This window comes from Electrophorus electricus, chromosome 9 (assembly GCF_013358815.1).
Source record: "Electrophorus electricus isolate fEleEle1 chromosome 9, fEleEle1.pri, whole genome shotgun sequence".
In the NCBI taxonomy this organism is placed as follows: domain Eukaryota; kingdom Metazoa; phylum Chordata; class Actinopteri; order Gymnotiformes; family Gymnotidae; genus Electrophorus; species Electrophorus electricus.
Genome location: NC_049543.1, coordinates 412,500 through 423,851, shown reverse-complemented (window position 1 = coordinate 423,851; position 11,352 = coordinate 412,500). Strand labels below are relative to the sequence as shown.

The 11,352-nt window shown below is 49.7% G+C and overlaps 2 protein-coding genes across 3 annotated transcripts; one reads left to right on the top strand and one right to left on the bottom strand.

Annotated features, from left to right (window-relative positions):
* Window positions 1–190: 190 nt before the first annotated feature.
* rnf215 (ring finger protein 215) lies at window positions 191–6,429 on the bottom strand. Of its 2 annotated transcripts, XM_035529929.1 has the most exons (10): window positions 6,107–6,429; window positions 5,806–5,931; window positions 5,565–5,636; window positions 4,909–4,994; window positions 4,739–4,793; window positions 2,393–2,497; window positions 2,032–2,148; window positions 1,696–1,821; window positions 1,466–1,568; window positions 191–918 (listed from the first exon to the last, which is right to left on the bottom strand). In XM_035529929.1, exons 1-10 carry the CDS (start codon window positions 6,320–6,322, stop codon window positions 905–907), a joined length of 1,020 nt encoding a protein of 339 aa, XP_035385822.1. In that variant the 5' UTR covers window positions 6,323–6,429; the 3' UTR covers window positions 191–904. The 2 variants fall into 2 exon arrangements, with proteins under 2 accessions (XP_035385822.1, XP_035385821.1); XM_035529928.1 differs by having other exon boundaries at window positions 191–1,568.
* A 289-nt stretch (window positions 6,430–6,718) lies between these two features.
* On the top strand, window positions 6,719–11,000 carry bri3bp (bri3 binding protein). The gene is made up of 3 exons (XM_027026617.2): window positions 6,719–7,016; window positions 7,376–7,478; window positions 7,936–11,000. Exons 1-3 carry the CDS (start codon window positions 6,837–6,839, stop codon window positions 8,355–8,357), a joined length of 705 nt encoding a protein of 234 aa, XP_026882418.2. The 5' UTR covers window positions 6,719–6,836; the 3' UTR covers window positions 8,358–11,000.
* Window positions 11,001–11,352: the final 352 nt, after the last annotated feature.

Genomic DNA, 11,352 nt, shown 5'->3' with positions numbered 1-11,352 from the left:
GTCTGTGACGTGTGTTGAGAGCATCTATTTACTATGAGCACATCCCTGACCGCTTACGGCAATAATCAAAACTCAAAACAAACACTGTTTTGTAGACTTTTTCAGTCTTTGTGCAGTGGAGACCTGTTACACTGTTAGACAGATTCTCACACACACACACCAGGATTAAAGAGTTACGTGTGTAAATGTCAGCAGGACCGGCATCCGAAGAGGACCGTTTGTCTTTCGCAGCAGCTGAGTGAATGCCACTTTCACTCTCTGTGATGTCAGGTGCCACATCCAGCTGCTCACCTGATTGGCCGTCCTGCAGCAGGTGTGTGCTAGTTGTCCATGGCAACAGTCTCAAGGCTGAGCCTCTCTGGGAGACGCCTGGAGCCTCTGGGACTGATGCGTAGCTTCCAGACTGCAGTCCTTAATCATTTTAATGATCAATGATCAGGTCTCAGATGTGAGTGCTGAAATGAGAGCTCTCTACAGTCCTGCACATCAAAACATTCTCTTATATACAGATGAAGTTCTGCAGAGAGAATAAATACTCAGAAGGGGTGGGGGTTGCTTATGTGCAGCACAGACAGGTGTGTGTGTACTGGTCAGGTCTTTGGATGTGGGAATGATTTGAGATCTGCAGAATATTTGCAGCACAGTGCAACGTGTTACACCTGCATGACCCCCTGGATGGACTAGAACCTACAGCTACACACATTTAAAAAAATATTTAAGAACAGAATCTGGAAGTGTTTTGAATATTCAGGGACACAGAGGTCAGAAGTTATAGGGAGGAGTCTCTGGAGAGGTCAGGACTTGTTCCCATGGAGATGCCTCGACTTTACAGTACAACAGTGAGCGCATAGAACACCTGAGACCATTCCACCAATCAAAGCCCAGAAACGGTTCCTGGATGACTTCAGTAGAAATTACCTGGGGAGGAGGAAAAAACACGGCATGCTATTTCAAAATCAGGAAACACTCGGTCTAATCTAAACAAACACTGCTACATCTAAGACTGAGCTACGATGTTCCTCCCATCTCGTCTCACCCGTCAGGACTGCAGTGACACCTGGTAGTCATGGTGACTTTAAAACAGTACTGGGGCAGGTATTTGTTAATAACAAACACTAATGGTACTGGGGCAGGTATTCATCAATAAACACTTTGCAAGTAGACAGCAAGTAAATAATTGCCTATGTGATACAAGACTCAGCTGATCAGGGCTTTGTCACCTGCACACAGGACAGATTCAAGACGGCCATGAACCTGCCTGCCAAGTTCAGGTCAGAGGTCAGCTTGCAGGTGTGATTCCCAGAGAGCACACAAGCATGCCTACTGATAAATAAAGTCACTAGATATGAGTGTGAAGGCAAACAACATGAAAGGAACAAGATATCTGATCTCCACACTGGCAAATGTGAAGGGCAAGGTGAGAGTGTGAGAGAGAGAGTGTGTGTGTGTGTGTGTGAAGACCTACCTAGTACACTGCGTTTGCAGAGGGGGCAGGTCTGTTGCAGAAGCAGCCAAGGATCCACACAGTCTCTGTGGAACTCATGCAGACAGGGCAAAACCCGCAAACACTGTCCAACACACACACACACACACACACACACACAAATCAATTCAGACTGTTTTAAGTGGCTCAGACAGTAAAAGGTCATAACTTGACACAACAGGACAGGACAAAGGTTGCGTAAGGTCAATGACCTGGTTGTTGCTGTATTGTTCCAGACACACAGCACAGCTGTCTGTGTCACTCCATGCTTTAGGCTGCTTGTACGTCCGTGTCCGGAGCACAGACAGCCTTTGCAGCAGGTCTTGCTTGGGAAGTAACTTTTTAGAGGAGACAGGAGAGTGGAGAGTTGGGGGTGAATGAATGAACACTCTATATGATTCTTAAGACACGTGACAACAGGACACTGGCACAACTGTCAGATCGATCGAGTTTAGCAGACTAGGTATCCCTTTACTACCCTCTACAGGTTGGTCGCGGTACTGCACCGATACCCTCAGCGTCAGAGCAGTGAGTAGATGGTCGTTCACCTCAAGCTCATCATTGAACTGGTTGTCCTGATACTGCCAGCGTGCCTGAACTATGACCCCGGTGGAAAGGATCAGAGCGGCCAGCACCACGGTGTCCCATAGCTGCTGCAGGTACTTCTGAGATAAGCACAGTGGTGAAGGGTGTGAGGGGAGAAATATTCAGACCTTTGTGTGTTTGTGTGTCTAACCAACCAAAGAGTTGAACTCGGATATTTACAGCTGATATGCACTTTTGGAACTGACACTCATTCATTTCAGAAATTAATGACAATACGTTAATAACAGGATAACTATAAAACGTGACATTCTGAGGTGTCAAAGGTGAGAGAACGAGAGCGTGGAACTGGAGGCTGCGCGGTACCTGCACAGGTGAGTTGGTTTCGCCTGTGCAAACGACTCCCTGCCACTCGCTGTACAGGCCCCCCCTGGAGCGGCCACAGCTGGACCAGAGCGTGAGGGTGGCCCCCTGCCACACAGTCCACACACACACCACACACGCCCGTCATACTGGGAACACACACACTCACACGCCCGTCATACTGGGAACACACACACTCACACGCCCGTCATACTGGGAACACACACACTCACACGCCCGTCATACTGGGAACACACACACTCACACGCCCGTCATACTGGGAACACACACACTCACACGCCCGTCATACTGGGAACACACACACTCACACGCCCGTCATACTGGGAACACACACACTCACACGCCCGTCATACTGGGAACACACACACTCACACGCCCGTCATACTGGGAACACACACACTCACACGCCCGTCATACTGGGAACACACACACTCACACGCCCGTCATACTGGGAACACACACCCTCACACGCCCGTCATACTGGGAACACACACCACACACGCCCGTCATACTGGGAACACACACCCTCACACGCCCGTCATACTGGGAACACACACCCTCACACGCCCGTCATACTGGGAACACACACCCTCACACGCCCGTCATACTGGGAACACACACCCTCACACGCCCGTCATACTGGGAACACACACCCTCACACGCCCGTCATACTGGGAACACACACCCTCACACGCCCGTCATACTGGGAACACACACCCTCACACGCCCGTCATACTGGGAACACACACCCTCACACGCCCGTCATACTGGGAACACACACACTCACACGCCCGTCATACTGGGAACACACACACTCACACGCCCGTCATACTGTGAACACACACACTCACCCGCCCGTCATACTGGGAACACACACACTCACACGCCCGTCATACTGGGAACACACACCACACACGCCCGTCATACTGGGAACACACACCCTCACACGCCCGTCATACTGGGAACACACACCCTCACACGCCCGTCATACTGGGAACAGATACACACGCCCGTCATACTGGGAACAGACACACACCACACACGCCCGTCATACTGGGAACAGACACACACCACACACGCCCGTCATACTGGGAACAGATACATAACACACACGCCCATCATACTGGGAACTCGCACACACTCACACGGGTCCGTCATACTGGGAACTCGCACACACTCACACGGGTCCGTCATACTGGGAACTCGCACACTCACACGGGTCCGTCATACTGGGAACTCGCACACACTCACACGGGTCCGTCATACTGGGAACTCGCACACACTCACACGGGTCCGTCATACTGGGAACTCGCACACACTCACACGGGTCCGTCATACTGGGAACTCGCACACACACTCACACGGGTCCATTATACTGGGAACACACACACTACACATGCCCGTCATACTGGGAACAGACACACTCCCACGGGTCCGTCATACTGGGAACACACACACACTCACACGGGTCCGTCATACTGGGAACACACACACACACTCACACACGCCCATCATACTGGGAACACACACACACACTCACACACACCCATCATACTGGGAACACACACACTACACATGCCCGTCATACTGGGAACAGACACACTCCCACGGGTCCGTCATACTGGGAACAGACACACTCCCACGGGTCCGTCATACAGGGAACAGACACACTCCCGCGGGTCCGTCATACAGGGAACAGACACACTCCCGCGGGTCCGTCATACAGGGAACAGACACACTCCCGCGGGTCCGTCATACAGGGAACAGACACACTCCCGCGGGTCCGTCATACTGGGAACAGACACACTCCCGCGGGTCCGTCATACTGGGAACAGACACACTCCCGCGGGTCCGTCATACTGGGAACACACACACTCCCGCGGGTCCGTCATACTGGGAACACACACACTCCCGCGGGTCCGTCATACTGGGAACACACACACTCCCGCGGGTCCGTCATACTGGGAACACACACACTCCCGCGGGTCCGTCATACTGGGAACACACACACTCCCGCGGGTCCGTCATACTGGGAACAGACACACTCCCGCGGGTCCGTCATACTGGGAACAGACACACTCCCGCGGGTCCGTCATACTGGGAACAGACACACTCCCGCGGGTCCGTCATACTGGGAACAGACACACTCCCGCGGGTCCGTCATACTGGGAACAGACACACTCCCGCGGGTCTGTCATACTGGGAACAGACACACACACACCACACACGCCCGTCATACTGGGAACACACACACTCACACGGTTCCATCATACTGGGAACACACACACTGACACGGGTCCGTTACAGTAGTGCAGTGAAGCATCTCACCACGTTATTCTGGAGAAACGTCCTGTAGGTGATTTTGGCAGTTACGTGAAGGCCTCTGACAACAGAAGATGAGATTCTCTTTTCAACACTTCATAACCTTTGACCAAATGAAGGATTTTGGTAATGAGAAACATCAGCAGTGCTGAAGCGCTGCTGTTCCACCCTCTGACCTGAGGAGGGCGCCGATGAGTTTGGTGACATTTTCTGACGTCTGAATGATGACGACTGGTTTGGAGAGGATCTCTGCCAGGTCCATCTACATCAGGGCCAAGAACGTTTATCACCGCATTTACTCTCGAGTGACAAAGTGTGTTACGTACGTACCTCGCGCACTGTGCGTGCATGCGTGTGTACGTACCTCGCGCACTGTGCGTGCATGCGTGTGTACGTACCTCGCGCACTGTGCGTGCATGCGTGTGTACGTACCTCGCGCACTGTGCGTGCATGCGTGTGTACGTACCTCGCACTGTGCGTGCATGCATGTGTACGTACCTCGCGCACTGCGTGCATGCGTGTACGTACCTCGCGCACTGCGTGCATGCGTGTGTACGTACCTCGCGCACTGTGCGTGCATGCGTGTGTACGTACCTCGCGCACTGTGCGTGCATGCGTGTGTACGTACCTCGCGCACTGTGCGTGCATGCGTGTGTACGTACCTCGCGCACTGTGCGTGCATGCGTGTGTACGTACCTCGCGCACTGTGCGTGCATGCGTGTGTACGTACCTCGCGCACTGTGCGTGCATGCGTGTGTACGTACCTCGCGCACTGTGCGTGCATGCGTGTGTACGTACCTCGCGCACTGTGCGTGCATGCGTGTGTACGTACCTCGCGCACTGTGTTTTGGTTGAGCACAAGAATGATCAGCGCGGATGCCCCCAGCACCAGAGCTCGTCTCATCTGCAGGAGAGAGAAAAGAGTGTGTGTGTGAGTGACTGACTGTGTATGTGTGTGTGAGAGTGAGTGAGTGTGTGTGTGAGTGTGTGTGTGTGTGTGTGTGTGTGTGTGTGTGTGTGTGTGAGAGAGTGAGTGAGTGAGCCATGCTAGAACAGGATTGGTCTGATCTCACCTTGCGGACAACAGCTGCGGTGAAAGACTCCTGGCTGGCGTGTGAACCGGCGCTCGCCCCCGCGTGTACCACTCCTATCCAGGGGTCCTGGCTGGCGGTTGCGACCCCTTCATTTTCATTCTGTATCTAAACAGAAAGGCCAGTGACCCTCACAGGCTCGCGTGTGCATACGCGCTCACAAAGTTACAGTAACAGCTAAAAGGGAAAAATACTGAAATCCAAACCCAGATTTTAACAAAATCCAAAATGACAACCGTGACATCACGCACGCGCGCGCGCGCGGTGTGCACGGGCCACTCACTAGTCTTAGGTCTGCTTGCAGCTCGTTGTCATTGTGTGAAAGCTCGTTGTGCAAACTCCCTTTCAACACGTCTCCCTGCAAAACGCCGCCGGAGGCATCCGCTTGCTCGCGCACGATGACCTCCACAAACGCGACCTGCTCCCCGTGCACCGCGCAGGGGAGCGACACGGACAGGAGCAGAAATATCTCTGAAAAATGGCAATTAACGGCAGTCATGTTCGCGCAAAATATCTTACATTTACTTATAAACTGGGTAGCGCATTATTCTGGGACAGCCAACACAACCAACAACCTCCCCAGAATGTAAACAAGACGAATCATTTCCTTCTGCTGTTGCGCACCATCTAGTGGTGAGAATGAAAAGTATAACATCTCTTATTTGTGCGCAAATTGTCAATTAAATTTATTACAACAGTAAATGTATCGTACTCTCTAAACGCCAACACTAAGTATTAAAATGCGCGTTCATTCGAAAGCAAATAAAGCTATACGTTAAACAGACGTTAACAAGGAGTATTGTTCTAACTAAATTTACAACTGCTAACTGTAGGTTCAGTTCCTCAAACTAACAGGAGAGGGCAGAGTTGCGATATTGCGTCTGGATTTGTCGAAGTGGTTCCTTCCGGGAGGGTGTTCGGCGTGTGCTAGCCGTTTTGTAACGAGGTGCCGCTAAATTTACGCCAGCGCGGTTATTTCTTTCTCTTTCTGCGCCTTTGCACCAGTGCAGGAGATGACGAAGGCAAAGGCAGGTGTGATCTGCGCACTGCTGCTGGCGTCCGTGCTCGTGGCCCAGGCGGCTCGAGGCAGGAGGGAGCCGGGCAGCCCAAACAGCTTCCGCAGGGCCGCGAGCGGCGCGTACCAGACCCTCTGCAGCGCGTTCGGAGAGGACAACATCAGGAGCGCGTACAAGGTTAGTGCACCATGCGCGTCTTCTCGGGCTAGAGATCACTTATGAAACAGCTACGTGCTGAGTTAGTTATGAAACATCTACATTTACATTTATGGCGTTTATCCAAAGCGACTTACAATTATGACCGAACACTACTTGAGGGTTCAGGGGCCCAACAGTGGCAACGTGGCAGTGAGCTACCACTGCCCTAACATCTAGTTGGGTTGGTTAGTTGGCTGGTGTTGGGCGGCTTCGGGTTAACGGTTAAAGTGCTGTGGTTGCCATCATCATGGTGCGATGCAAACTCTTGGGTAAAGCATGTCACGACCAAATTATGCACTGTGTGATCAGTTTTCACTTTGATTGGATTCCCTTTTAAGTTCTTGTCCAAGACCACTGAGAGGTTCGTACATGGTGTGGATTCTTTCCTGGACACAGTGTGGAAGGTGTGGACAGATCTATTGGATGTGATGGGGATTGATGGTAAGTTGTGACCTCAATCAGTTAATCAGGATTGTTTTTAACACTTTTTTACTTTTGGTGATCAGGGTCATCAATAATGCATACAACTCATAGACTGCTTTCTTTCTCTCTCTCTCTCTCTCTCTTCCTCTTTCTCTCTCTCTCTCTGTCCCCTCCTCTGTCTAATTTTTCTCTCTCTGTCCCCTCCCCCCTCCCTCCTCTCTCTCTCCCCTCCCCCCTCCCTCTCTCTCTCCCCTCCCCCCTCCCTCTCTCTCTCCCCTCCCCCCTCCCTCTCTCCCTCCCCCCTCCCTCTCTCTCTCCCTCCCCCCTCCCTCTCTCTCTCTCCCCCCTCCCTCTCTCTCTCTCTCTCCCCCCTCCCTCTCTCTCCCCCCCTCCCCCCTCCCTCTCTCTCCCCCCTCCCCCCTCCCTCTCTCTCCCCCCTCCCCCCTCCCTCTCTCTCTCTCTCTCTCTCTCTCAGCCTCTAACCTGACACATTACTTTAGCCCAGCCTCCGTTTCCAGCTCTCCTGCCCGTGCGCTCCTGCTGGTGGCGGCTGTGCTGGTGGCATATTGGTTCCTCTCCTTGTTTCTGGGGGGGTTCTTTTACCTGCTGCACGCCGTGTTTGGACGGTTCTTCTGGCTGGCCCGGGTGGTCTTGTTCGCCCTGTCCTGCCTCTATATCCTTCAGAAGTTCGAGGGCGACCCGGAGAAGGCCGTCTTGCCACTGTGTTTCATCATGGCTGTGTACTTCATGACTGGGCCAGTGGGGGCGCATTGGCGCAGGGGAGCCTGTCCCAGTACACTGGAGGAGAAGATCGACCACCTCGACACCCAGATCCGTCTGCTCAACATTCGCCTCAGCAGAGTGATTGACAACCTTGAGCGCTCCAGCGACCAATGAGGGAGCAGGGGTTGACCCTGGGGTGGGGCTTGGGGTTTAGGGTGGGGTCAGAGCTGGAAATTTATTTAATATGGAATGAGGCAGACATATTGAGAAACGCTCTTTTAGGGTGAAGAGAAATGAAATGTGTATTTTAGTCCCTTATTTTTGGCATCCCTGTCCTCGGGACGTCCTCTCTGGATGTCCTTGTATTGATACTGCAGCTAATATAGAGATACGTGCTGTTATAATCCAAAAGAAATAATTTATAAGCAGTGGTGAGGAACAGTTTCTCATTCCCTTTTTATAAAATAAGTTACAGAAACCTTTGTTGTAAACAGTTTTAGCAAGCTTGTCAGGACTGTGGGTTTTAAATTCCGTTAAATGCTCATGATAGCAGGTAGTTGACCACTCATGGAGTACAGTGTGCGGTCAGTGGCGTTAGTTTTGTTTAACTAGGACAATTCCGTTGTAGAGCAATAGATCTGGTAAACATGACGTCCGTTTTGTTTGTTGGTATATTGGTGTACCTGCGTAGGTGTGGAGGTGGTGAGTTTGCTCACCACAGTCTCATTTCGTTTTCTTTCTAGTTGGTCCTTGACATTTCTACCCTGAAGCTGAAGTTCATGTTCATGGTAAAGATGGCCCACTGTTAACTGGTATGGAAATACTCAGGGATCTTGATGGAGAACCACCTTCCATCCATTTGCTACTATATTAGTTTCCCTTCACGCACGCTGATCTTTGACACTGCGTTTAAAAGAGCTCCCCACACACGGCACTTGTCGGAGATGCTTCTCGCTGTGTGGAGGCCACAGTGTCTGTCTCCTGTTCCTGCCACAAACCGCTGCGCCTGTCGTGGCGCGAGTCGTCTTTCTGGTCGGCTGTGTGGGTGGAACAGATTCAGCAAGTTTAGTTTTATTCTCTGTCTTCCTCCTGTGTCCATGGTGTTATTACATGTGTTTCTGTGATTAAAGGTCCGTATTCAAATGGGAACTGCTGATGAGGGACGTCTTATGGGTTATTCATGTTTGGTCTTCAGATGCTGAACTTGTGTGTGTGTGTGTGTGTGTGTGTGTGTGTGTGTGCATCACAGAATGAATGTTTGTGATAAATCCCTTGGAAACCTTTATTCTTAAAAACCACTCCTGTATCACAGGCTGTCCTGTGTGTGTATGGGTCAGTTTTCATCCATCTGTACAGTCATATATGTCTGGCAGTTGGAGGTAAAACCTGATCTCCGATCAGTGCTCTTTGTGCTTAAATGAACACTCCCTGTCTTGCTTACACACGAAGCTCAGTGATTTGTTCATTTTTTTTGTGCTAAAGTTCTAAACTTCTAATTGTTGCCAATAATATTAGCTTTTATTCTTTATTCAGCATATTGCTTGTTGAAAAGGTAAAATCACTGTAGTTTTTCCAAAGCGATATATGAAGTATGCAGAGTGAATATTTTTTGTTGTTGTATTGTAGACTAATATTTTGATCTCAGTATGTTGGTTATAGCTTTTTGCTCATCTTACTGGGTTCGTACAAGCTCGTCTAATTGTTGAATTGTTTTATTATATTTATTTATATACTATTTTTGTATTCAATTTTATTTTTTGCGATAACTCCCTGATTTCACTGGGCAGTCTAGTGTGTATTAAAGTACAGTGTCCTTGTGTGCCATGCAGTGAATTTCACTTCTATGTTTGATATGAAATAGTGTTTGACATAATTGGTGTTTAACTTATTGGACTGAAGGGATTTTTTTTTTTGTGGTTTGTGTGTAGGAGTGTGTGTGTGTGTGTGTGTGTGTGTGTGTGTGTGTGTGTGGGAGAGAGTGTGATAACGGGAAAATATTTAGGAGGCGTCTTCACAGTTGTTCTCACCAGGCATCTCTGACACAGTATTTGATGTTTTGGTAAATTACTTTTGAAGCAGGATTTCCATGCTCATACCTTCACAGTCCTGTGTGTCAGTCTTAGAGAGGCAGCGAGGGTGGGGTGTGTGTGGGGGGCAACTGCCTTCACTGATCCAGCAATAAGTGTCATCCAGCAAAACTTCAGTCCAGCTCAACACTCTTTATAAATGAAACGTTACATGTGACTGTGTGCATGAAACCGCACACAGCTGGTCTGGAGCTGCAGGTGTAATCCTGTGGTCCACCAGCAGGTTCTACAGGTCCTGTGTGTTTTTCTCAGAGAAAAAAAAAAATCCATTTTCTATGATTCTTCTGGTTGAATATTACCATGACACACCAAGTGTCTCTCAACGTTTTCAGTATTTCCTGTTCATTATATATTGAAGTAAGCTTCTTGGGTGAGTGTTGAAACCAGAAGAGGACTACAGGACTTGGTTAATGGAGCTCATGGTACCTGCCCTCTACCATGGCGGTGTCGTCTCTAACGGATATGTTAAGTTTTCTGGGAAACGCTGAATCTTTGTGAAGTTGAAAACATCTGGTATTTCTGTTGCTGTAACTGCGCACACTGATTCTACATAAGTATTTGTTTTGTACTGTATTTATATTATAATTGTATGCGTTTTGTTTGAGGTCTTTACTGTTAAACCTGTTCATGGGCTTGTGTGGTGTACGGATCACATGTTCTGGAATCGAATGAAATGATCCCAGACAAACCGATCCCAGGCTGATGAATTAAATGATCCCAAACAAACCAGTCCCAGGCTGATGAATTAAATGATCCCAGGCAAACTGATCTCAGGCTAATGAGTTGACGCCTTTCTTGCATCACTTATGTTGCTGTAGAGGGAAAATATTTAATATCTGACACAACAGCAGCCAGAGGAAGGAGAATCTGCCCTTGGCCTGACCTTCAAAGCTTTTCCATAAAAATCAGGTTCTAAGTCTGTTTTTGCTTATGTGAAAACTTGTTAAAATAACAAGTGTAAGATGCATCTTTCTACAGCTGGCCGTTTAGGGTGGAATCCAAGAAACACTTGCCCACACAGACACTACTAGCACATACTTATGAAACATTTTCACATAAATAATCTACTACTTACATTTGCA

Bases quoted from the DNA above. Each gene is read 5' to 3' on its own strand.
- bri3bp (XM_027026617.2), top strand. From the start codon at position 6,837: ATGACGAAGGCAAAGGCAGGTGTGATCTGCGCACTGCTGCTGGCGTCC. The intron at 7,017-7,375 runs GTTAGTGCACCA...TTCCCTTTTAAG, and splicing joins ACATCAGGAGCGCGTACAAG to TTCTTGTCCAAGACCACTGA. The intron at 7,479-7,935 runs GTAAGTTGTGAC...TCTCTCTCTCAG, and splicing joins GGATGTGATGGGGATTGATG to CCTCTAACCTGACACATTAC.
- rnf215 (XM_035529928.1), bottom strand. From the start codon at position 6,322: ATGACTGCCGTTAATTGCCATTTTTCAGAGATATTTCTGCTCCTGTCC. The intron at 5,932-6,106 runs GTGAGTGGCCCG...CTTTCTGTTTAG, and splicing joins TGCAAGCAGACCTAAGACTA to ATACAGAATGAAAATGAAGG. The intron at 4,794-4,908 runs GTCAGAGGGTGG...TTCTGTTGTCAG, and splicing joins CTCATCGGCGCCCTCCTCAG to AGGCCTTCACGTAACTGCCA.